We start from the raw sequence: 26,015 nt of genomic DNA, 5'->3' as shown, positions 1-26,015 counted from the left end.
GAGAAGCGGCCATAAACTAAAGATTCTTGACCAATTTGAAAGATCATTTAATGTAGTTGAGATAACAAAATTTTTGGTTGTTTGATCAGGTAAAAAACTGAATGAAAATCATAACTTTTTCAATCTTTTTTCCCCGTTTCTTTTTATTGTTTGAAATGTAGGAGCTAAGACCATTCCAATGCTCCCTTCCGCCATGCATAAACTAAACCAACAATTGAGATAAGTACGAAATTAAAGCTTCTATAACTACAGAATCATCCAATACATCGAAACTCATTGCCCATGGATAAAGAAAAACCTTTTCAATATCAAAAACAACAAAAACTAGAGCAAATATTTAATAATGGATTCTAAATTGTAACCAAGCATGCCCATTGGTTCTATACCCGATTCATAACTAGAAAGTTTCCCGGCCCTTTCCTAATCCGAGCTAAAATCCCGGAAATAAAAAAATATCAAAATAGGAATAAGACTTGATAATATTAGAAATTCCCAAAAAATATCATATTTGTAAAGTAAAAACATAGACGCACTCCTATGAACGTGGAAAATCTACCAATTTGGTCTATTCGAATTGAAGTTGTAAAATCATCCATAACTGTTTAGTCAAAACAAGAATTCATTTTGACTAAACCATCTAGTTTCCATTGATTATTATGGGGCACATATCATTTCAAGATTTATCAACTGACCTGACTCGGATATTAATTCCACTCTAGTTAATTTTTGAATTTTGATTTTGTGTAATTTCTTTAGTTAGTATAACTCTATATGTTACGGTAGATTAATTTTCTTGTTTTCACTTAGGTTCTTGCTAAAGAAAGCAACTTGGAAATAAAATAGAATTCTTATTTTGTGTTTAAGAATTTTGAATTCTTTGGATTGTTTGATTTTTTTTTTAATAAAAAGAAATGGATACTTGAAGGTTTCGCCAATTGAATTAGGTCCCATCGATACTAATGAGTTCGAAAAACACACGAGCCCAGTGGATATGGACTATGTTCAAAGTTTGGGACGAAACAAATACAAATCCTGAAAGGGGGACCTGCAGAAAAAACGTTAGCACTCCAACGCCCAAGTTAGTATTAAATTTGAGATGTAATAAAGTCAAAAAGTAAATAAATATAATTAAAATCGAGATATGATGGATTAAGTCGATAAAAAATGCAAGAACATATGACAATGTGTTTGTAGAGTGCTTAGAGAATGTTTAAAAAGTGAGAAAGATGATTTATAGAGTAAAAGAAGTGCGAGGGACGAAACAGGATGTTCAGAGTGAGAAATATATCAAGAAGGTCTTAGAAAGTGCCCTCGGTATGGAAGAGTAAACCTATATTTATAGGGGATGCCCTCTTTCGATAGGGCTTTGCACGTTCCTCCTTTTTTGGGAAATGTGGATGAAAGCCTTTTGGATAAGCCATAATTTGTTCTTATCTTCTGTTAATATTGTGGTTGAATGCTTATCTCCAAATTGGGAGGACTCTTCATCAGCAAGGATTCCTAACCGCTAGGGAGTCCAAGCTACCAAAGAGTCTAGGGCTTCAGGGGCACCTTCCTCGTCTGCAAGAAGTCCTAGCCGTTAGGGAGTCCTAATTGTTAGGGAATCTTTTGTTACTTTGTCTTGGCAGACCCCTCACCTATGACGGGTCTCAGGCGTCAGGGGGATCTTCTTAGGGTTGATGTGGTCCAATGTGGCTGTTGATGAGATACCAGCTGCCACATGTGTAGGCTTTTTTGGTCGAATATTTGTCGGGCTTTGATCATGATCCGAGTAGGGAAATACCTTCAACCTCCTTCATTTTCCAGTATATTTTCTGGAGGACGCTCCTATGACAGTCTATCAAGTGTTCTTTTGAGCCTTTTAAGATGATACGACCTTTCATTTCTTTCTTCTTTTTGGATAACTTGAGCCTCTTTGGGCCAGCTTATTTTTTTGCACATTAGATACAATATCGGGTCGCCATCACAGGTCCAATGTCACACTTTAGCCATGATAAAATATTTATCCATCCTCACTAAAATCATAGCCAACAACCATTATATGGTTTTGATCAATGACTATTTATTATAATATTCTTATTTATTATGATAAATTATAATTAAATATTGTAATTCTTGTAATGATTACCTTAACTCTTACATTAACAAGAGAAAAAGAAAAGGCTGAATTCACAACTATTTGACCGAAAAAAAGTCATCCTTGCTAATTGAGAAGACAAACTATAATCTTTTCTTTCTTTCTTTCTTTCTTTTAATGAATAAATTATAATTATATCATAATTTTAATTATTAATAATTAATATACGTCAACTATTAATATCAATATGCATATATAACTCATTAATAATTATTATTCAAGTAGATCAATAACTACTATTAAAATAGATGAATCCTCATGAATTCTTAATCATGAAATTTTAAACTAGACCTCGGCCTTAACATAGGCAATATGGACATCTTTTTTTTCTTTAGAAAAAAAATCAATGAACTATTATTATAATTATCAATATCAAATATTAATATATAACAACTACCAATAACAATAACAACCATATATCATTCATCAATATTAAATAAATATATCTAATCAACACCAACTATTCAACTAGAATTATACCTACTACTAAAATAGAAATATCCTACACATTAATCCAGTTCAGACCCACAATCTTAAAATTACAAGGTCTTAAATTTTCGCCAATTAAATTAGGTCCCATCTACATAGTATGGGACCGGTATCACGGGTCCAATGTTACCATTGATGGGGACTTCTTCAAATTCTTGGCCAAAAAGCCTATTTATAAATTTGATGCTCTCTTAGCTATTGTAGCAAAATATATCAACATGGAGGATGTCCAAGCTACCAAAAAGAGAAGTCATGGGGAAAAAAGGAAAAAAGTGCGAGAGGAGGTCTCCTCCAAGAAACCTCGAACTAATTTTGTAGACAAGAAACTAACTTTCTCGAGGATTAATGCTGTGTAGACCCCTCTAACAATGCCCATAACTCAAACACTTATGGCAGTAGAAGGAAAAGGTCTACTAACTCGTCCTAAATCATGCAGAGAAAGCCCTAAATGCCCAAAGTAGGACAAATTCTGTCGCTTCATAATGACTATGGTCATAGCATTGAATAATGCCGACATTTAAAGAATGAGACCGAAAGGCTTATCTAGAACGGATATCTAGAGGAGTATGTTTGCTGTAAAAAAGGCCGAGGGATGGGGCCATATAGAAAGCAAAAAACTGATAAACGAAAACAAGTAAAAATTTCTAGCCGTGAAGCTCGGTCAAGGGAAGAGCATAAAAGTCCATTTGGAGGCAAGACTGATGTCAGCGACCCTTCTCGTAAAGGGGTCGTTCGAATGATTACAGGGGGCCCAAATAGAGGTGATTCTCATCATGCCAGGAAAGCTCAAGTTAGAGAAACACATAGTCTGACCATAATAGAGATATGGGATGTTGGTTTGATGGAGGAAGCCCCCTCATTTAGTTCTGGTGAGCAGAAAGATCGGATCCTAAAAGCCTTCACAATGATGCCCTAGTCATTACAATGTTATTAGCCAATTATGAAGTAGGACACATCTTCATAGATTTGGGGATCTCTACAGACATATTGTTTGGAGAAGCTTATGATCAAATGCAACTAGGGGACACCCATTTAGAGAAAGTGAACACCTCTCTATACGGATTTGCGGGGGAGGTAGTCCATTTTGAGAAACTATCGACTAAAGCTCAATCCTGAAAAATGCGTCTTTGGGGTAAAAAGGGGGACGCTTCCTACAGTTTATGGTCACTCAAAGAGGAACAGAGACCAACCCCCTAATGATCAAGGCCATTTTGGACATAAAGGTGCCCTCTGACATTAATGAAGTACAAAGACTAATGGGAAGAGTAGTAGCACTCAGCCGTTTTATCTCCAAGTTAGAAGCTTAGCTTTTTTCAAGGTTCTGCAGAAATAAAAAAACTTTGAATAGGATGATACCTGTCAGCAAGCCTTCGAAGAACTCAAGCAATATCTTGCAGGATTCTCTATACGTGTACCTATAAGCTACCTCCCAAGCTATCAGCACGGTCTTCATCCGCAAAGATAACAGGAAGCAAATGCCAATATATTACGTCAGCAAAGTACTCAATGGAGCAGAGGGGCGGTATACCCCTATAGAAAAAGTAGCTTTTGCTCTGGTCATAACCGTAAAAAGGCCACGTTCATACTTCCTCTGACATCTCATCGGAGTAAACACTAATCTTCTGCTGAAGCAAACATTAGGTAAGCCAGATACGTCCAGACGCTTGATAAAATGGGCAATAGAATTCAGTGAGTATGAGATCTCCTATCTGCCTCGAACTACCATAAAAGCTCAGGCTCTAGCCGATTTCGTCTCTGAGACAGCAGGGACCTCTCATGAAGACGCCCCTCAAGCTGAGAGATGGCTACTACATGTAGATAGGTTGTTTACGATTCAGGGTAGTGGTGTAGGTATAGTTCCTCACCCCAAGGGGAAGATTTGGAGTTCGCCATAAAATTCGGGTTTAGGGCTTCCAACAACGAGGTCGAATACGAAGCACTTTTAACAGGCCTTAGGATGGCGCATGAAGTAGGAGCTAGACATTTAATAGCTTATTCAGACTTGCAACTAATAGTGAAACAAGTGGAGGACCTATACAAAGCTTAGGAAGATAGCATGATAGACTACCTGCAGTAAATAGCAGAACTAAGAACAGCGTTTGAAAGCTTCCAAATCATAGTAGGATCCCACCTTCCAACCAAAGAAGACGAGGACCCATACTTTAATAAGGAGTTGGGATCTCCCTCCTCCTTAGAGTGGGGGGGACTAGATGATGGGTGCGGCCTGAAGAGTTATAGCCCAAGAACGAGCAAGAAGGCCCAAGACCTCCTTCCATAAATACGGCTGCTCAGGTGGAGGAGGCCCGCTTAACATAGCCCAATATTATGGCCCAAATACTAACAACCAGCCTAGCCTCCGTGTACGCGTCCCTCTTTGAAGCTTGTGTGGCATGCACTTGGAGCCTCTAGGTATGCTCTTCCGCCAGCACGGAGTACACGTGTTGTGGGAGGTTCCCTCAAGAACCTGGACTCTTGAGTCAATCAGACTCCCTACGGATGGAAAGTCCTCCTCAGATGTAGATTCTCTTCCTTACCTAAATAATGACTTTAACAGCAAATTCACTAAAAGATAAGTTCTAATCATGTCTTATCTTAACTAATTTTATGCGTTTACCTAGGAACAGGAAGCACAATCGATTTCCTAACGAAGGAGGCCTCTCCTCTATGAATAGAGATCCTATCCCTAGGGGGAACAGGTTGAAATCTGCCTATCATTCTGCTACACATATATTGCACTGTTAAACATGATTTTGCTCTATTTTTCATTATCACGCCTTATTCTCTTAAATACGTTTAATTATTATTCTTTAAATCCAGCACGAACTTGGGCGTCGGAATAATGACGCTTTGTTTGCAAATCCTTTTCCTTTGAACTCTTTTTAGTCAGTCCAGGCCACTGCTCAAGTTTCATATTGATTGTTGGATTACATATATATTTACATGAATATAAAATATAGATTATTTATATACTTGATTGTAGAAAAACTTAAATTTTTACCACGATCAATCAATATTTTTCATGTTTTTAGCCAGCCAAAATATCTGCCATAATTTTAGCCTGGCTAATCTTTTGGCCACACTTGCAGAAACAATGACTAATGATTGTTGCAAAGCCGTAGTTGATTTGTATTTACTATAATTTTTTCTTTAGCTATAGTAATTAACCGTAGCGGAAAATTATATTTTTTTCTAGTGATAGCTATGACTCAAGCTAATTAACAAGTAAAATTTTCATTGCTATATACATTATTTAGTACAAAAAATTTACTTACTAATGAAATTAGCAATAAAAATTAACTTGCTAACAAGTTTAACTATGAATAGTTTAGAATATATATTATATCAAGAATAACAACAAAAGTTACTTGTTAATTAAATTGCCATTGATTTTAATATCAAATTTTTTATAATTATTGAGTCATTTTCGTGGAGTGAAAGGATTCAATTAGAGCCTATCGATCCGGTGAGTATACATTATTGCCGAGTCATTTTCGTGGAGTCATTTTCGTTGGATACCACCAAGTTTGTCTGAGATTTAAACGGTAAGGAGAGGCAGAAAGGCAAAGGCATGTTTCATGATACACGTTTTTCATATTCGACACATGGGGTTCCAAATTCATTAACTTTAGAAATATTTCCAGAAAATATTGTTTGGAAAAAGAAAAAAAAAGATCCAAAGACGTATTTATAAATTTTGATAAATTGATTAAATATATTAGTTTGATATATATATATATATATATATATATATATTGCTGAACGAAACTAAATTTTTGACCTTACGGCTAGAAACGTGAAATCGTAAAAAAATTCAAATATCGAGATGGTAAATTCCCTCCATCATATTTTTAGTTTTATATAATTTCAGTACATCGGAAATTCTCAATTTAGGTGGAACATGTTCACAGGCTGATGATGTGACTAAAGTTGAGGACTGTTCAATTTCAGAGAGGAAAAATTTACATGTTTTCGGTACCTCTTAATTTTGTAGGATTTAAAACCAATCTTTACCAAACAACGTAAATTCTAGATTTGTTAATTTTGGTCCTATAAATTTGCGACGACAATCCAATGCAAATCACGTAGTCTCCCTAGATCGGTGGTATTGGGTTCTGAGGATAAAACAATCAACGTCAAACTTGTCGGGTTCGTCCCCAACTAATATCTTCCTATGCTCAAGTCAGTTTGGTCGAAATAGAAATATGCGATCGAAGGCAAGTAAGGTCGAAAATAACAAAGCATTGATTACCTCAGATGATGTGGATCGGAGTATTTATAGGGTCCAAATGTACACTGTTGCTTGGGCCGTGTGTCATAATCGGATGCATCTGTAGTCATGATTGAACGGCTTAGCTTCATGCGGTGACTGGGTTCTGTTCCCGGGTTATAAAGCTGGGTCGGTTGTCCCACAAACCGACCCAGTTTCAAATGCGCGGATCCTAATCCATTTTACTGAATTGCCCTTCATTAAGGACAATTTTGTCTTTTTACCAAGTTTTAGGGCATTCCCATCAAAATTAAAAGGTGGTGGTAATATTAGTCCTCTAAATTTGATGATAGCAATTTCAATTATCATGTGCAGATAGGAAAAATTAATCACAGTATTAGTTGGTTCAATAATTTTTAGTTATTTATTTTACAAAATTTTCAAAATAGTAAAAATTCAATATATTTAGTCATCAGCTTTATGAAAATTTATAGATAGTCTTAAAAATTGAGGTAAGCTTTTGATTGTTAGCTAAGTAATCACACAATTGATGGACAAGCATATATATGTGTTTTTGCTGTCTATTTTTTGATTGAAACTTGAATATATGATTAAATGTGTCCGACTTTTTTAAACTTTAGGACAATTTTAAGTTTTGAAACTATTTTTAAAATTCATAAAGTAAAGAACTAAAAGTGTAGAGCTCTTAGTCAATAGGATAAAGAGTATCATTTCACCGGTGCAAATACACGCAAAACTTTCCTCCAAAAAAAATTTGGAGAGAAATACTCCTTAATCTGATTTTCCATCTCATTGTAGACACATAACAAATGTGAGTTAAATCACTAGTTGCATTAGTTTTATGTATATTTTATAAGACGCAACATGGAGTTGGACTATAAAAAGGGGATGAGTGTTAAGGCATGCACATAAACATCAAGAATCTCGTTCTAAGTACTCTATTAATTGCTCGAAAACATCCCAACACTTTCCCCCGCCAACATCAAACTCCAGCATCGAGAGTAGCTCAAGGCCATGGAAATTAACAAAACAATACTCTACATCAACTTTCTAGCATTGCTAGCATTGAGTTTTGCCACCATGATCCTGAACAAACGGCTACGCCTCACTAAAACAACCATACCTTCCCTTCCACCTGGCCTGATGGGATACCCTATCGTCGGCTGCTTTCCTGAAATGATGAAGAACAAGCCAGCATTCCGTTGGATACACCGATTCATGCAAGAAATCAACACAGAGATAGCATGTTTTCGTCTTGGTAATGCCTATGTTATCCCTGTTACTTCTCCTGAACTTGCTCGAGAGTTCTTGAAGAAACACGATGTCATTTTTGCCTCAAGGCCCGATGCCTTGTCAGCTAAATTGACAAGCAACGGGTACTTGACAGCTATCTTTTCACCAAACGGTGATCAATGGAAGAAAATGAGGAGGGTTCTTACCTCAGAAGTGCTTTCACCGGCAATGCACCGATGGCTCTATGGAAAAAGATGTGAAGAAGCTGATCATATGATAAGATATGTGTACAAGCAATGTCAAAGTCAATTCACGGATGGGCTTGTGAATGTGAGAGTTGTTGCACAACATTACTGTGGGAATCTGGCTAGAAAATTAATTTTCAGTAAGAGGTTTTTTGGGACAGGAATGGAGGATGGAGGCCCTGGAGTGGAAGAGAAAGAGCATTTGCATGGAATATTCACAATCTTGAAGTATGTTTATGGGTTGGGAATTGCTGATTATCTTCCTTGGTTGGAGGTGTTGGATCTGGATGGGCATAAAACGATTCTCAAAAATGCTATAAAGAGTGTCAGAAAATACCAAGATTCAGAAATCGATAAGAGGGTTGATATGTGGCAACAAGGGATAAGGAAGACAGAAGAGGATGTTCTTGACGTTCTAATTAACCTCAAGGATGCAAACAACATTCCTCTGTTGTCAATTGAAGAGATAAAAGCAGAAATTATTGTAAGTTAATTGAAAAAGTTAATTTTTGTTTTTTTTTTTTTTTTATCTTTAGATTGAAAAATTGGTGATATTGGTAATAAGAGAAGATATTATGCGAATTATATTGTTCTTTCCAGAATTTTCATTTTTTATTTTATGTATATCCACAGGAAATAATGCTAGCTGCAATTGATAATCCATCAAACGCAGTTGAATGGGCTCTTGCAGAGATGATCAATCAACCGGATATTCTTCATCGGGCTTGTCAAGAACTGGACCAAGTTGTAGGCAGGGATAGACTGGTAGATGAATCTGATTTGTCTAAGCTAAACTATATGAAAGCTTGTGCAAAAGAGGCATTTAGGTTGCATCCTATGGTACCTTTTAATGTCCCACATGTATCATCTAAAGATACCATCGCCGGCGGCTATTTCATCCCTAAAGGCAGTCAAGTGCTGTTGAGTCGTCTCGGGCTAGGGCGAAATCCTAGAATTTGGGAAGACCCTCTCGTGTATAAGCCCGAACGCCACATTGTCAATAAAAACTCAGAAGTCGTGCTTGTGGATCATGAGTTGCACATGTTATCATTTAGTACAGGAAGGAGAGGATGTCCGGGTATCGTGCTTGGTTCTACCATGACTACTATCCTTTTGGCTAGGCTAATTCAGGGATTCAATTGGAGTGCACCACCCAATGGACAAAGTAATATCGATTTGACTGAGTCGGAAGGAGATATGGTAAAAGCCACGCCGTTGATTGCTCATGCAGCGCCGCGGTTGGAACCACATGTGTATCTAAAACTATTGTCGTAGTAGTATCATGCATGCTGTTAATGCGCATTAATTATGAAATAAAATTAGCATTTCTATTTGTATTTGGTATGCGGGTTGTCTTTGTTCATCTTGGTTCTAATTATATATATTATCATCATGATTATAATTATACTTATACTATTGTCTCATAATAAATATTACACTAGAGGGTGTAGCTGTAAGTTTGTAAATCACAAAGAATATTTGTGCATCTTGACATAATTAATCTCATGAGATATGATTTTAAACTTTCGTCAATTAAATTAGACCCATCTACACAGTATGGGATCGGTATCACATGTATCACGGGCCCAATGTTACCATTGAGGTCGATGTTCTAAAATCTAGGACGACTCCAACTTGGAAGCCTCTATCTATCATTACATCATGCACCCCACCTAAACGAGACAAAGCCTTTACTATTGAATCCATTAACGCACGGAAAACCTTAAATATTTAATTATTTTCCTGTAAAAGAAAAGGAATAAATTACAGCTACTTTTTTAAAATTTAATATAATTATAAAGATATTTTTATTATTTGAAAAATTACAAATACTCTTATTATTGTAACAACTATTATGTAAATCTAAATTTCAAAATTGACTTTATTCATAAAGTTAATGAAGGAACGAATTAAAAAAACTATCTAATTGAAATAATGGATAATTATTTAAAAAAATTAATTACGTGAAATTAAAAACGACAAGTTTTACCTGTTATTAATTGCGTGAAATAGAAAATTACAAATTTCGCGGGGTTAGGATATCACATGCACTCAAGAGATTGCAAATTCGAGTCCTATAAATATAGGTATTTAGCCTATTTTTAATAGGAGTATGTTATCTCATTATTTGCTTTGAATTTATTGATTGATAGAAATATTTATATATTGCTTAACTAAATATTGTAATAATATATATTTTTTTGATTCATTTAAAAATATCGATGTATTTTAAAAAAACACATAATTTTGATATAATTTCTTCCCAAAACTGATTATTGCACTTGAAAAACATATTTGATATATTTGTGGTTTTAAAATCAGACGAAGCATAAAAACAAAAAAACCAAAGTACGTTGGCCAACCGGTCCAAGGACTAGTCCCTTTCAATCAGATAGTTGTGGTTTTAAATTTTTTTGGCCACCGATTTGATGATTGTGCTGGCAGATGTTCTATGTGTTACGATGATCATTAGGGTCATCACTTAAGTTGTGATCACGACTAGAGTCGAGATCATTTAAATTTGGTTTTAGTCTAAACCCCAAAAAAAAGAAAAATCATTTCAAAAAAATAGTTCCAATACACTATAAAAAAGTAAATTATCATACCGACTAATGTAGCACTCCTGACAAACTATGTTTAAACGCTGTTGATTATTATTCACTCTTCTAAGTATAACCATCTGTTAAGAAATTTCATTTAAAACGATTAAGAAAAATTCTATTTTATCAATAAGATGTGTCTTAAGCAATGGTAGAGAATGTTAAATAACTTGAATTGCAAATTCAGTGAAAGACTAATACCCTGACGCTTTGTTTTGCAGGTTCTTTTCTTTTGAACTCTTTTTAGTTAGTCAGGACCCACTGCTCAAGTTCAAATCTATTGGATTCCTGCTCAAATCGCACGCATTAAGTGGGCCCGCTTTGTGAAAATTTGAGTTAAAAGATGTGAATTATCATGAAAACCCCTAGCAATACTGCCAACACTACAAGAAAACAGGGCATCAGAGACGGAAATTTCCGTCTCTGAAAGTAGGATTTTCGTCTCTAAAACAAATTAGAGACGGAAAAATCCGTCGCCGAACTCCGTCGTAGAAGGCCGCGCTGAGACCGAAAATTCGGTCGCGAATTCTGTCGCCAAAAGAGAAGAAAATTTAACTGTAATCCGTCTCTGATTTCCGTAGGTAATCCGTCTCTGATTTCCGTAGGTAATCCGTCTCTAATTCCGTCGACAAAGGTAAAATAATTTCCGTCTCTAATTCCGTCTCTGAAATGAAGAAAATATTCCGTCTCTACAATCTAACAAATTTCCGTCTCTAATCCGTCGCTGATTCTGTCTCTAAATTTTCAAAATGTTCCGTCTCTAATCCGTCTCTGATTCGGTATCTAAGTTTTCAAAATTTTCCGTCTCTAATCCGTCTCTAATTTTTTTTGGTTTTTTTTGGGCAGATTTTTAATTTTTGTACCCAAATTAATATCCTGCTCATTATACCATCAAATATACATTCCATCAATACCAAAATCTGAATTTTCCAAACAAGAACAACAAAAATTAACAAAAAAGATACTCAAAATACAACAACACTAATATAATTGATGTCATCATCCAAATACTACCAAATAATATCAATGTCTACTCCCAAGTCAACAAACATATGTCAAAGTACAACCCAAATCAACATACACTAAGTGATAAACAACCAGCAGAAAAAATAAACTAATTATCTTTCCTGGAATGTTGTTGCTCCTGTTGTCCCGACCCACCAGCAAATTGATGATTTGTGTATCCCACATCTTGAAGTAATTTTCGAACAAGTTCTTGTAGGTCTGCCTCCCTCTTCCGAGCCTCTTCGTCCCAGTTTTAAAATAGATGCTTGTCTCATCTCGTCTCATTTCATCCTAGTGTGAAAAAATGAGATGGGATAAGTGCAGATGAGATTGGAATTATTTTGCATGTGGGTTGGGACATGAGATAGAAAGTGTACTGATAATAGTTTGCCTGATATGTAAAAGTTATTGGGTATGATACCGTAGTTGATGAGATGTAGTTTTTTCTTAAAGCAGTGAAATGTGTTTGAGATTTGTTTTGAAAAATTTCTTATAAAGAAACACATATCACAAGCAAGTGATTTATATCACAAGCAATCCTTCGTGATTATCTCTATTTGAAAGCATCATAATTCAATATTTGAAATTGTTGATATAAGATACATAAAACTTTAGTTTCTGAATTATAATACTGATACTATTTTTAGAAAGGATCTTTTGCACAGAGATAATAGTTGGAAGATAAATAAGTTTGAAAAATATATGTCAATTAACAATAATAAGGTACAAACTGTACAATGTAGGCTTAATGACATAAGAAATGTTTCAAATCTTTCAGATATGCATGTCTAATGTGAAGAATGCACCCCATAAAAGTTAACGAGAGAAGAGAGCTTGAATTATATATAAAGGATACAATGCTCTCTATTCATGAGATGTTTGCTACAGATTTGCTACTTGCTGCTTAGACAAAAAAATATTCATTTGAATAAACTGTAGTTTTGAGACAGAAATTGTAGTTGAAAAAACTTTTGTTTCCTGGGGGCAGTTGAAACTCAGGATCTTTGTGTTATCAATATGTTGCTTCTCCATTGTGTTTATTTGTCCTTCTCATTGTGTAGTAATCCCGTTTACATGCCAACGAATTCTGTGGTTTGGTGTTCAAATGAAATATAGGCTACTACTTGCTTCTAGTTTCTTAAAATGCAGAATGGCAGTCAGTTCAAGAAACTAGGTTGTATTTTCAAGTATATCAAGAGAACATAATGTTGTTCTCTGCAGTAAAGTTGTGAAGTGTGAACAGATACTCAGCTGTGATGCTTTATATAATTGACAGATTGCTCCAATGGTCTAATGTGCAAATCCCACATGTGCATATCTACATCTATTTTATATTTTCACAAAACTCTGTAGCCTTTCATATTTATAAAATAATTACTTGCAAAGTATAAGAGACATGCAGGCATTTACCTATTGAGCAAAAGAACAACAATTACACAAGAACAACAATTGCAGAAATTGCAGAAATTGAAGAAATTGCAGAAATTGCAGAAATTGAAGAAATGGCAGAAATTGCAGAAATTGAAGAAATTGCAGAAATTGACTAGAATTTCCCAGAAATTGCAGAAATTTTCCAGAAATTCCAGAAATTACAACATTACATACAACATTAGATGCTCAATTTTTCAGAAATTTTGCTAAAAATAAGATGCTAAAAACACACCCAAACCCAAAAAAAAAAAAAGAAGAATAAGTAAAATGCAACAAAGAAATAAGAATTACCTGGAGAAGCCGTACTCGTCGCCTTCCTCGTTGCCGATTTACCGTCCTTGTTGCCGTAAGAGTTCCGTCTCTAAATCCGTCTCTGATAAAGACGGATTTTGTTCCGTCTCTAAATTTTGGTCTCTGATACCCTGTTTTCTTGTAGTGCAATAAACAAAAGTTGTGGAAACCTCTGGCAACAACCAGCCTCTGCAAGTTGTCGCCAGATCTTCCCTCACTCTAATTAATGGAGAATCAACCCCAGTCCTTCTCGCGCTCAGACCGCCTCCTAGGATTACGGGTCCCATGGTTGATCCCCCAAGGCGGAGTACATCCTCTGACACTACCTCAGGAGAAATCTCCCCAGCTCTATTAGGTGCTATCCAACAAGTGGTTGCAGCTGCAATTCGGGAACAGATGGCAGTGCTTATGCCCGCTCTTTCAAGCCCCTATGAGGAATATCGTCATACCTGAAGGAGGAATGGAAGAAGGCCTAAGAGAGGAGATGCCCCTTCCTCAGGACTTAGCTAATCGGAGAATAAGAACCTCCTCCAACAGTTTCTCAAGAAGTCCCTCAACAATGGCTAGCACGTTTGGAATGCCTCCCAAAGGGTCTCTTAGTTGTTCAACATCAGATTGCGGGAGCCTTGATAATGATCATAAGGGTATCCCCTTCACCGAAGCAGTGATAGCAGACGAACTTCTAGCAAACTGTCGTACTCCAGCTATCACTGAATATGACGGATGACTGATCCTCAAGACCATCTCTCACATTTCGAGAATGCTGCTCTCTTACATAGGTACACATATGGAATTAAATGTTGCGTCTTTGTTACCACCTTCGCCAGGGCCACATAGTAGTAGTTCAATCAAATGCCGGTAGGAAAGATAAGAAGTTTCGAAGAATTTCGATCCCTTTTCTTGCACCAGTTCGCCAGCAGTCGTAAACTCCAAAAGATGGAACTCAATCTTTTTGCCGTACGTAAAAAAGACAACTAACCATTGAAGGAGTACTTACAGAAGTTCAATGCTGCCGTATTAGAGGTGCCCTCTGCCACACAAGAAAAGAAGGCCAATGTTTTTTCTCAAAGGCTCTTGGATGGGGACTTCTTCAAATTCCTGGCCAAAAAGCCTATTTCTGAATTTGATGCTCTCTTAGCTCGTGTAGCAAAATACACTAACATGGAGGATGCCCAAGCTACCAAAAAGAAAAGTCGTGGAGAAAAAAGGAAGGAAGTGCCAGAGGAGGTCTCCCCAAAGAAACCTCGAACTAATTTTATAGATAAGAAACTACCTTTCCAGAGGATTAATGTTGTGTACATCCCTCTAATATTCCCCATAACTTAGGCCCTTATGGCAGTAGAAGGAAAATGTTTGTACTCGTCCTAAGTCATGGAGAGAAAGCCCTCAATGCCCAATGTATGACAAATAATGTCGCTTCCATAATGACTACGGTCATAGCATTGAAGAATGTCGACATTTAAAGAACGAGATCGAAAGACTTATCCAGAACGAATGTCTAGAGGAGTATGTTTGCAGTAAAAAAACTCGAGGGATGGGGCCATATAGAAAGTAAGAAACTGATAAATGGAAAGAAATAAAAATTTCTAGTCCTGAAGCTCCCTCAAGGGAAGAGCATAAAAGTCCATTTGCAGGCAAGACAATGTCAGCGGCCCTTCTCGCAAAAGGGTCGTCCGATTATTGCAAGGGGCCCAAATAGAGGCGATTCTCATCATGCCAGGAAAGCTCAAGTTAGAGAAGCACATAGTATGACCATAATAGAGATACGGGATGTTGGTGCGATGGAGGACACCCCTTCATTTAGTATTGGAGAGTAGAAAGATTGGGTCCTAAAAGCCTTCACAATGATGCCCTAGTCATTACATTGTTATTAGCCAATTAGGAAATAGGACGCATCTTCATAGATTCGGGGATCTCTACAGACATATTATTTGGAGAAGCTTATGATCAAATGCAACTAGGGGACGCCCCTTTAGACAAAGTGAACACCACCCTGTACGGATTTACGGGGGAGGTAGTCCATCCTAAGGGTACGATTTCACTCCCTCTAACCCTAGGTATTGGTACCACTTGAAGGACTTGCCTGTTGAAATTCTTGGTAGTCGACACTCCCTCAGCATACATCATTTTGGGGAGGCCCACCCTCAACAAGCTTCCAAGCCATGATCTCCACTTATCATATGAAGATTAAGTTTCCTACGCCCGAAGGGGTAGGAGAAGTACAAGGAGACCCCCTCCAATCTCGTAAATGTTACGTGGAGGCCGTACGCAAAGGCTAAACAAGAGACAAAGATGAATTACCTAAAGAGACGCCTCCCAGCAAACGAGAGAAGGGAACCTCGAAGATAAAGAAAATAAGGGAGCATCTCCCAAGGTCCAGTCGACTGAGGTACTAATGAATATTGAACTTGTACCTGGGCAGCCAGAGAAATTTACTCATATTGAATCCCAAATGGAGGATGCAACACGTGAATAAATAATCCAATACTTACGTCGCAATGCACACATTTTTGCATTGACCCCCTAAGATTTAGAAGGGATTGATCCTAATAGCATAACTCACCGCCATAATATAGATCCCAGCAAAAGCCGATAATACAAAAGAAGAGACATTTTGGGCCGCAAAAGGACAAAATAATACAAACTGAAGTTGACAAATTATTATCAACGGGTTATATTGAAGAATACAATTCCCTGAGTGGTTATCCAACTTAGTATTAGTACTCAAATCGGGAGGAAAATGAAGAATGTTCATTGACTTTAAGGACCTCAACAAAACGTGCCCTAAGAATTTTTAACCTTTACCTCGAATTGATCAACTGGTGGACTCCTCATCTGGATGTGGATTGTTAAGCATGACAGACGCATCTTAAAGGTATCATCAAATAATGTTGGCTTTAGTTTCTTCACGTTTACTTGGACATTCTATTACGTGGTTATGCCATTTGGCCTGAAAAATGCCGGAACCACCTATCAACATTTGGTATATAAAATATTTCGTCCACAAATTGGAAGAAATGTTGAGGTATATTTAGACGATATGCTGGTCAAAAGCAAGGAGATCGAGGACCATGTTGTAGACTTAGAAGAAACATTTTCCGTTCTGAGAAACTATCTACTAGAGCTCAATCTTGGAAAATGCGTCTTTGAGGTAAAAGGGGGATGCTTCCTACAATTTATGGTCACTCAAAGAGGAACAGAGGCAAACCCCCTAATGATCAAGGCCATTCTGGACATGAAGGCGCCCTATAACATTAATGAAATAAAAAGGCTAATGGAAGAGTAGCAGCACTCAGCCGTTTTATCTCCAAGTTAGAAGAAAAAAGCTTACCTTTTTTGAAGGTTATGCATATATTGAAAAACTTTGAACAGGATGATACCTGTCAGCAAGCGTTCGAAGAACTTAAGCAATATCTAGCAGGATCTCTATACGTGTACCTATAAGCTACCTCCCAAGCTATTAGGTCTGTACTCATCCGCAAAGATAACAGGAAGCAAATGCCAATATATTGCATCAGCGAAGTACTCAATGAAGCAGAGGGGCGGTATACCCCTATAGAAAAAATGGTTTTTGCTCTGGTCATAACCGTCAGAAGGCTAAGTTCATACTTCCTCTCACATTCCATCGGAGTAAACACTAATCTTCCGCTGAAGCAAACATTAGGTAAGCCAGATATGTCCAGATGCTCGATAAAATGGGCAATAGAATTCAACGAGTATGACATCTCCTATCTGCCTTGAACTACCATTAAAGATCAGGCTCTAGCCGATTTCGTCTGAGACAGCAGGGACCTCTCATGAAGACGCCCCTCAAGCTGAGAGATGGCTACTACATGTAGATAGCTCTACGATTCAGGGTACTGGTGTAGGTATAGTTCCTCACCCCACGGGGAAGATTTAGACTTTGCCGTCAAATTCAATTTTAGAGCTTTAAACAATGAGGTCGAATATAAAACACTTGTAATAGGCCTCAGAATGGTGCATGAAGTAGGAACGAGACATTTAATAGCTTATTCAGATTCGCAACTAATAGTGAAACAAGTGGAGAGCCTATAGAAAGCTAACAAAGACAGCATGATACACTACCTGCAGTAAATAGCAAAACTAAGAACAGCGTTTGAAAGCTTCCAAATCATAGTAGGACCCCCCCTTCCAATCAAAGAAGACAAGGACCCATACTCTAATAAGGAGTTGGGGTTCCCCTCCTCTTTAGAGTGAGAGTGACTAGATGATGGGTGTGGCCTAAAGAGTTATAGCCCAAGACCTCCTACCATAAATACGACCGCTCGGGTGGAGGAGGTCCGCTTAACATAGCCCAATATTATGGCCCAAATACTAACAACCAGCCTAGCCTCCGTGTACACGTCCCTCTTTGAAGCCTGTGTCGGATGCACTTGGAGCCTCCAGGTATACCCTTCCGCCAGCATGGAGTACACGTGTTGTGCGAGGTTCCGTCAAGAACCTGACTCTTGAGTCAATCAGACTCCCTGCGGACGGAGAGTCCTCCTTATATATGGATTCTCTTCCTCACCTAAATAATGACTCTAACGGCAAAATCACTAAAAGATAAGTTCTAATCATGTCTTATCTTAATAAATTTTATCCGTTTACCCCATGAATAGGAAGCACGATCGATTTCCTGATGAAGGAGGCCACTCCTATGAATAGAGATCCTATTCCTGACGAAGGAGGCCACTCTTTTATGAATAGAGATCCTATCCCTAGGGGGAAACAATTTGAAATCTGGCTATCATTCTCCTACACATATATTGCACTGTTAAACATGATTTTGCTCTATTTTTCATTATCACGCCTTATTCTCTTAAATACATTTCATTATTTTGAATTATTATTCCTTAAATCCGGTACGAACTTTGGCGTTGGAGTGCTGACGATTTGTTTTGTAGGTCCTTTTCCTTTGAACTCCTTTTAATTAGTCCAAGCCCACCGCTCAAGTTTCATATTGATTGTTGGATTTACATATATATATATATATATATATTTACATGGATATAAAATATTGATTATTTATATATTTGATCGTAGAAAAATTTAAATTTTTACCACGATTAATCAATACTTTTCATGTATTTTAGCCAGCCGAAATATTTGCCATAATTTTAGCTTGGCTAATCTTTTGGTCACACTTGCAGAAACAACGGCTAGTGACAGTTGCTAAGCCGTAGTTGATTTGTATTTGCTATAAATTTTTCTTTTAGCTATAGTAATTAACCGTAACGAAAAGTCATATTTTTTCTAGTGATAGCTATGACTCAAGCTAATTAACAAGTAAAATCTTCATTGCTAATATACATTATTTAGTACAAGAAATTTACTTACTAATAAATTTAGCAATAAAAATTAACTTGCTAATGAATTTAACTTTAAATTGTTTAAAATATATATTATATCAAGAATAAGAACGAAAATTTACTTGTCAATTAATTTGACGTTGATTTTAATACCGAAATTTTTATAATTATTAGTGAAGGATACAATTAGAGCCTATCTGGTGAGTTTAAATTGCTGCCGAGTCATTTTCGTTGGATATCACCAAGTTTGTCTGAGATTTAAGCGGTAAGGAGAGGCAGAAAGGCAAAGGCATGTTTCATGATACACGTGTTTTTCATATTCGACACATGGGGTTCCAAATTCATTAACTTTAGAAATATTTCTAGAAAATATTGTTTGAAAAAAAAAAAGAATAGATCCAAAGACGTATTTATAAATTTTGATAAATTGATTAAATATATTAATTTGATATATATATATATATATATATATATATATAGCTGAACAGAACTAAATTTTTTATCTTAGGGCTAGAAAACTTGCGATGCCCGTACTTGTGAGCTTTTGGAGAGAAATACTCCTTAATCTGATTTCCATCTCATTGTAGACACATATCAAATGTGAGTTAAATCACTAGTTGCATTAATTTTATGTATATTTTATAAGACGCAACATGGAGTTGGACTATAAAAAGGGGATGAGTGTTAAGGCATGCACATAAACATCAAGAATCTCGTTCTTAGTACTCTATTAATTGCTCGCAAGCATCCCAACCCTTTTCCCCCGCCAACCTCAAACTCCAGCATCGAGAGTAGCTCAAGGCCATGGAAATTAACAAAGCAATACTCTACATCAACTTTCTAGCATTGCTAGCATTGAGTTTTGCCACCATGATCCTCATGAACAAACGGCTACGCCTCACTAAAAGAACCATACCTTCCCTTCCACCCGGCCTGATGGGATACCCTATCGTCGGCTGCTTTCCTGAAATGATGAAGAACAAGCCAGCATTCCGATGGATACACCGATTCATGCAAGAAATCAACACAGAAATAGCATGTTTTCGTCTTGGTAATGCCTATATTATCCCTGTTACTTCTCCTGAACTTGCTCGAGAGTTCCTGAAGGAACACGATGTAATTTTTGCCTCAAGGCCTGATGCCTTGTCAGCTAAATTGACAAGCAATGGGTACTTGACAGCTATCTTTTCACCAAACGGTGATCAATGGAAGAAAATGAGGAGGGTTCTTACCTCAGAAGTGCTTTCACCGGCAATGCACCGATGGCTCTATGGAAAAAGATGTGAAGAAGCTGATCATATGATGAGATATGTGTACAAGCAATGTCAAAGTCCTATGACGGATGGGCTTGTGAATGTGAGAGTTGTTGCACAACATTACTGTGGGAATCTGGCTAGAAAATTAATTTTCAGTAAGAGGTTTTTTGGGACAGGAATGGAGGATGGAGGCCCTGGAGTGGAAGAGAAAGAGCATTTGCATGGAATATTCACAATCTTGAAGTATCTTTATGGGTTGGGAATTGCTGATTATCTTCCTTGGTTGGAGGTGTTGGATCTGGATGGGCATAAAACGATTCTCAAAAATGCTATAAAGAGTGTCAGAAAATACCAAGATTCAGAAATCGATAAGAGGTTTGATGTGTGGCAACAAGGGATATGGAAGACAGAAGAGGATGTTCTTGACGTTCTAATTAACCTCAAGGATGCAAACAACATTCCTCTGTTGTCAATTGAAGAGATAAAAGCAGAAATTATTGTAAGTTAATTGATAAAAGTTAACTTTTTTTTTTATTGATTGACAAATTGGTGACATTGGTAATCAGAAAATATATTATGTAAATTATATTGCTCTTTCCAGAATTTTGATCTTTGATTTTATGTATGTCAACAGGAAATAATGCTAGCTGCAGTTGATAATCCATCAAACGCAGTTGAATGGGCTCTTGCAGAGATGATCAATCAACCGGATATTCTTTATCGGGCTTGTCAAGAACTGGACCAAGTTGTCGGCAGGGATAGACTGGTAGATGAATCTGATTTGTCTAAACTAAACTATGTGAAAGCTTGTGCAAAAGAGGCATTTAGGTTGCATCCTATGGTACCTTTTAATCTCCCACATGTATCATCTAAAGATACCATCGTGGGTGGCTATTTGATCCCCAAAGGCAGTCAAGTGTTGCTGAGTCGTCCCGGGCTAGGGCGAAATCCTAGAATTTGGGAAGACCCTCTCATGTATAAGCCCGAACGCCACATTGTCAATAAAGACTCAGAAGTCGTGCTTGTGGATCATGAGTTGCGCATGTTATCGTTTAGTACAGGAAGGAGAGGATGTCCGGGTATCGTGCTTGGTTCTACCATGACTACTATCCTTTTGGCTAGGCTTATTCAGGGATTCAATTGGAGTACACCACCCAATGGACAAAGCAATATCGACTTGGCTGAGTCGGAAGGAGATATGGTAAAGGCCACGCCGTTGATTGCTCATGCAGTGCCGCGGTTGGAACTACATGTGTATCGAAAACTAGTGTCCTAGTATGTAGGATCATGGATGTTGTGAATGCTCGTTAATTATGAAATAAAATTAGCATTTCTATTTGTATTTGGTATGCGGGTTCTCTTTGTTCATGTTGCTCTAATTATATATATTATCATCATGTTTGTAATTAGCTTTTGTTATGATTGTAATATAGCTTTGTCAATTTTTAAATGATGAACAAATTAATTGTACGAAATGATAAACAAACCTCATAAATTAATGGGGAAAAGTTGCATATTATGTCCCATTGTTTTGACTTATCATTGTTTTCCATAACTTTAAAAAATATTACAAATTTAGTTCCAAGTTTAATTTTGTTAAATCTTTTATGGATAGAACATGTGTACGTCACAAGCTCCATTAAGTTTTGGGAGAAATTAAGGCGGTATCCCTCACATTAAGACTCTAGACTAAAATTATAATTTTTTTTGAGTTATGGAATAGAATGTATTAATTCAAAAATTATAAAACCAAAAATTGCAAAAATACTAACTTGTATAGGAGGTAAAAATAAAATTTCCTCAAAGGTAAGGAAAATTTTTGTTCGGACCTGATTCAGCGAACCAATTTATTTGTCATTTTTTCTAAACTGTATACTAATCACATGACAAATGTATTTCACTTATCATATAATTAGTTTAAATTTGATCGAGTTAGGTGCGAACAAGAATTTCCAGTAAAGATAATGACAAAATTGAGCTGGCTCACCCAATAGTTTTGAAGCGTAAGGCTAGAAAATTTGAAAGTAAGTAACTTGTTAAAAATATATATGTTGAAGTTTTGTGATAGTACATATATAAAATAGCTTTTAACTTATAATTTTATTTCTTTGCTGACAAAAATTACACGTGATCTATTACAATAATGCGAGTTGATAACCATGATGGCACTAGCTACGACATGAATATGTAGGGTTTTCTTTCTTTTTTTCTTTTTTTAAAGGAAAAAATGCTTTTATTTAATGAAGCAAGGCATCATTGAAATGTGCCAATCGTGTGAGAAGTCTTATTTGCTGTCCTAATTCCCACAAAATTAAAAGTAACATGATTAGCATGATGCACGAGTCTTTGGACGTCGTCCCCAATAACTGGTCCGATCCTTCACCATCTCCAGTTTCTGCACAACCTGAAGACAATTACCCTGATCAATTGCGAAACGATCACCAGCCATGTTGACAGCAGATCGTTCCGCTTGCTGCCAAACGAGCAGCCAGTGCTTCCTCATGCTCCGCATCTTTCACACGAGCGAAGAACTCCATGAACCATGCTGCGTAATGACCCCCTGAGGTAAAAAAACAAGCAGATACATATAGGTAGATTGTGAGAATTTAAGGGGTGGAAACAAAGTACATCCATGGCAGTAAATTAGAGAATGAAAAGAAAAAAAAAACTATGTTTTATTCATCTAAAACCAAGTACTTAAGCTACATAGATATAAAACTATATATGAAGACTAGAGTTTTAGCTAAAGAAGAAAAATAACCCACTTGGGACTCTAGCTGTGATAACTCTACAATTATCATGATTTTATAGCGATTTAATCTTTCTTTTTAAGCCAAAATATTTCTAATTATGTGATTTTATTGCATATTCAGCAAAAAAGGAAGATTACAAGAAAATTTCTGCAGAATTGACAAAGCGTGCCCACGCTTAGTGGAGTAGTCAACTCGGGATAAGGATAAACACGAGCGATTTCCGCAAGAGATAAATGAATCAAGTGTTTAGATTTAGAAATGATTCTTTAAAGCTTATCTCTTGTAATTTATTTACCTTTTTAGAGTTTATCACGTATCTATCCTTCCACTACGTCTAGATTCGTAGGAGACTTTTATTATAAATAGGGGGGATCTCTCCATTTGAAGGGATTCGGTCATTATTTAGAACTCTATAGAATTCTCTGTTCATCCTTTCTCTTTTATTTTATTTTACTACCGGAATTAATGGAATTCCACTTTCTAGTGTGTTCTTCCATTAATATGTCCGGCTAAATTCCTTATTTTCTGGTTAAGGTATGGTGATTGCTTGATTCCCATTATGTTGTGAGATCTAATCTGCATTATACACTTATCAAACAAATATTCATGTTATTCTCTGGGCTTTAATTACAAACGTCTTATTTATGAATGATTCGGCCGGTTGTTCATTATCAAGAAGGTTTGCTTAGCTAATTGGACTTTATAAATCCGTGTAATTGTTTATTTAGTTCAATACTTAGTGGTAACGTAGCATGATTAGTTATGTCACAGTATTTAATTATGTTATGGGAATGCATAATCTAGTTTAAACGAATTGTCCTCGTAGGAGTTTGTTGATTAGAATCAGGCCTTTCTAATTCTTAATGCTGTTAAGAGATTAAATCTTGTGGACGTTCCCAAGATTGTCTGTTAATTAGAGATCTAGACAATGATCGTACGTTGGCTAACGAAAAGGTAAGGAAAGATGAGGTTGTTAGGTCGTACCAATGACCATAACTGGTTTATTTGTCCATACATGTGTTATTCTTGCATCAATGATCAACTCACAAGAATCAAGCATAATCCTAGCCTTAACCGGAAAATCTCTCTCTCTCATATCTCTATCAGGTATTTTTAATTATTTAGTTTTTTATCACATCTTTTTATCAACAACCATCCACATTATTTTCCATTTTTCTAAAAGAAATTAACTTAAAACCAATCCTTGTGGATCGACCCTACTCCCACTTTCACAAGTGTAGTAGGAATTATTTTTGGTGACTTCGACACTCATCAAATTTTGGCGCCGTTGCCGGGGATTGGCGTTTTTAAGTATATTTCTTTATTTTTTTTATTACTTGATTTTATCACCATTGATGCCAAGGTCTTCTCGTACAGATAAATTGGTATACGACCCAAAAATCGAAAAGACCGCACGAAGACTTCATCGGGAAACTAAGCAACAATCGGAAGAAACATCCGCCCCATACGAAGACGAAGAAGACATAACTTTGGAGTTTGAGGAATCCCTAAGCGAATCCGAAGAAGAGATAATGGCTTTGATTCTTGAAAGATCGATCAATAACATGACGTCACCCGATCTAAACCAGCAACCACTATGCATTGAGTACCCTGATTTAGAGGTAGACTTTGAACTGAAATCTGGATTAATTCATTTACTTCCCACTTTCCGTGGCCTCGCAGGTGAAGATCCACATAAGCATCTAAAGGAATTCCATGTGGTATGCTCCGGAATGCGCCAACAAGGCATAAGCGAGGAACAAGTCAAATTGAGAGCGTTCCCCTTCTCTCTTGCCGACCAAGCGAAGGATTGGCTGTACTTTCTACCTTCAGGATCCATTACAAGATGGAATGATCTCAAGAGACAGTTTCTTGAGAAATATTTCCCTGCCTCAAGAGCCACAACGATCCGGAAGGAGATCAGCGGGATTCGACAATTCGCGGGAGATAGTCTTTTCGAATATTGGGAAAGATTCAATCGACTAGTGGAAAGTTTCCCCCATCATCAAATCCCGAACCACTTGTTGATCCAGTATTTCTATGAAGGCCTATCAAATATGGATAGGAAACTAATAGATGCGGCAAGTGGCGGAGCATTGTTCGACAAAACCCCCACCGAGGCGCGTAAACTAATCTCGATTATGGCGTCCAACACGCAACAATTTGGGGTTAGTCACGATGATCCACCTAGAAAAAGCAACGAGGTAAGTAATCTTGAAGAACGTTTAAATCAACTCACAACTGTTGTTGAAAAAATTGTTGCAGATACTTATCAACAAGTCAAAGCGTGTGGTATCTGCACCTTAACGGGACACGCTACCGACATGTGCCCAACTCTTCAAGAATCAACTACCGAACATGCCGACACCGTAGGAGGATTCACCGGACAACAACAGAGAAGATATGATCCTTTCTCCAACACATACAACCCCGGATTGAGGGACCCCCCGAATCTGAATTACGGCAACCAACACTTTCAAAAACCCCAATACCGACCACCTCCACAACCTAACCCCACGCCTAACACATCCCTTGATGACACGATGAAAGCACTAGTGACCAACACACAACAATTCCAGCAACAGACCCAGGCGAGCTTCCAACAATTCCAACAACAGACTCAGCAGTTCCAGCAACAGACCCAGACGAGCATTCAAAATCTAGAGTCTCAAATCAGTCAACTGGCGTCATCTGTTGGTAAGCTCGAGTCCCAAGGTAAGCTACCTTCTCAATCTGCTATTAACCCTAGACAAAATGTTAGTGCTATTACGCTTCGTAGTGGAAAAGAATTGCAGGAACATGTGAACGAAGATGACACCAAACGTGGGCACGGTGTGAAAAGAAAGCCGGAAAAAGAAATTGAGGTCCAACAAGAACAAGCCAAACACGAAGTGGACCATCCGCAGCCTTTGGTAACTAGACCACCCTTCCCAGAGAGATTCACCAAAGCGAAGAAGGAAGAGGAGGAAAAAGAAATCCTTGAAACGTTCCACAAAGTGGAGGTAAACATCCCGCTGCTCGATGCCATCAAGTAA

General features: G+C 37.1%; 3 protein-coding genes across 3 annotated transcripts; all 3 read left to right on the top strand.

Moving 5' to 3' along the window:
• The first annotated feature begins 7,791 nt into the window (after positions 1-7,791).
• Positions 7,792-9,651, top strand: LOC105156979 (isoleucine N-monooxygenase 1-like). Its single transcript, XM_011073261.3, has 2 exons — positions 7,792-8,816; positions 8,966-9,651. Exons 1-2 carry the CDS (start codon positions 7,869-7,871, stop codon positions 9,605-9,607), a joined length of 1,590 nt encoding a protein of 529 aa, XP_011071563.1. The 5' UTR covers positions 7,792-7,868; the 3' UTR covers positions 9,608-9,651.
• Positions 9,652-19,708: 10,057 nt separating this feature from the next.
• Positions 19,709-21,503, top strand: LOC105157080 (isoleucine N-monooxygenase 1-like). The gene is made up of 2 exons (XM_011073374.3): positions 19,709-20,726; positions 20,862-21,503. Exons 1-2 carry the CDS (start codon positions 19,776-19,778, stop codon positions 21,501-21,503), a joined length of 1,593 nt encoding a protein of 530 aa, XP_011071676.1. The 5' UTR covers positions 19,709-19,775.
• Positions 21,504-24,335: 2,832 nt separating this feature from the next.
• LOC148788567 (uncharacterized) lies at positions 24,336-26,015 on the top strand. Its single transcript, XM_088878813.1, has one exon. It carries the CDS (start codon positions 24,336-24,338, stop codon positions 26,013-26,015), a length of 1,680 nt encoding a protein of 559 aa, XP_088734939.1.

This window comes from Sesamum indicum, linkage group LG3 (genome assembly GCF_026168435.1).
Source record: "Sesamum indicum cultivar Baizhima isolate 11 linkage group LG3, ASM2616843v1, whole genome shotgun sequence".
NCBI lineage: Eukaryota > Viridiplantae > Streptophyta > Magnoliopsida > Lamiales > Pedaliaceae > Sesamum > Sesamum indicum.
The sequence above is the reverse complement of the archived record's forward strand: the minus strand, read 5'-3'. Positions and strand labels throughout refer to the sequence as shown.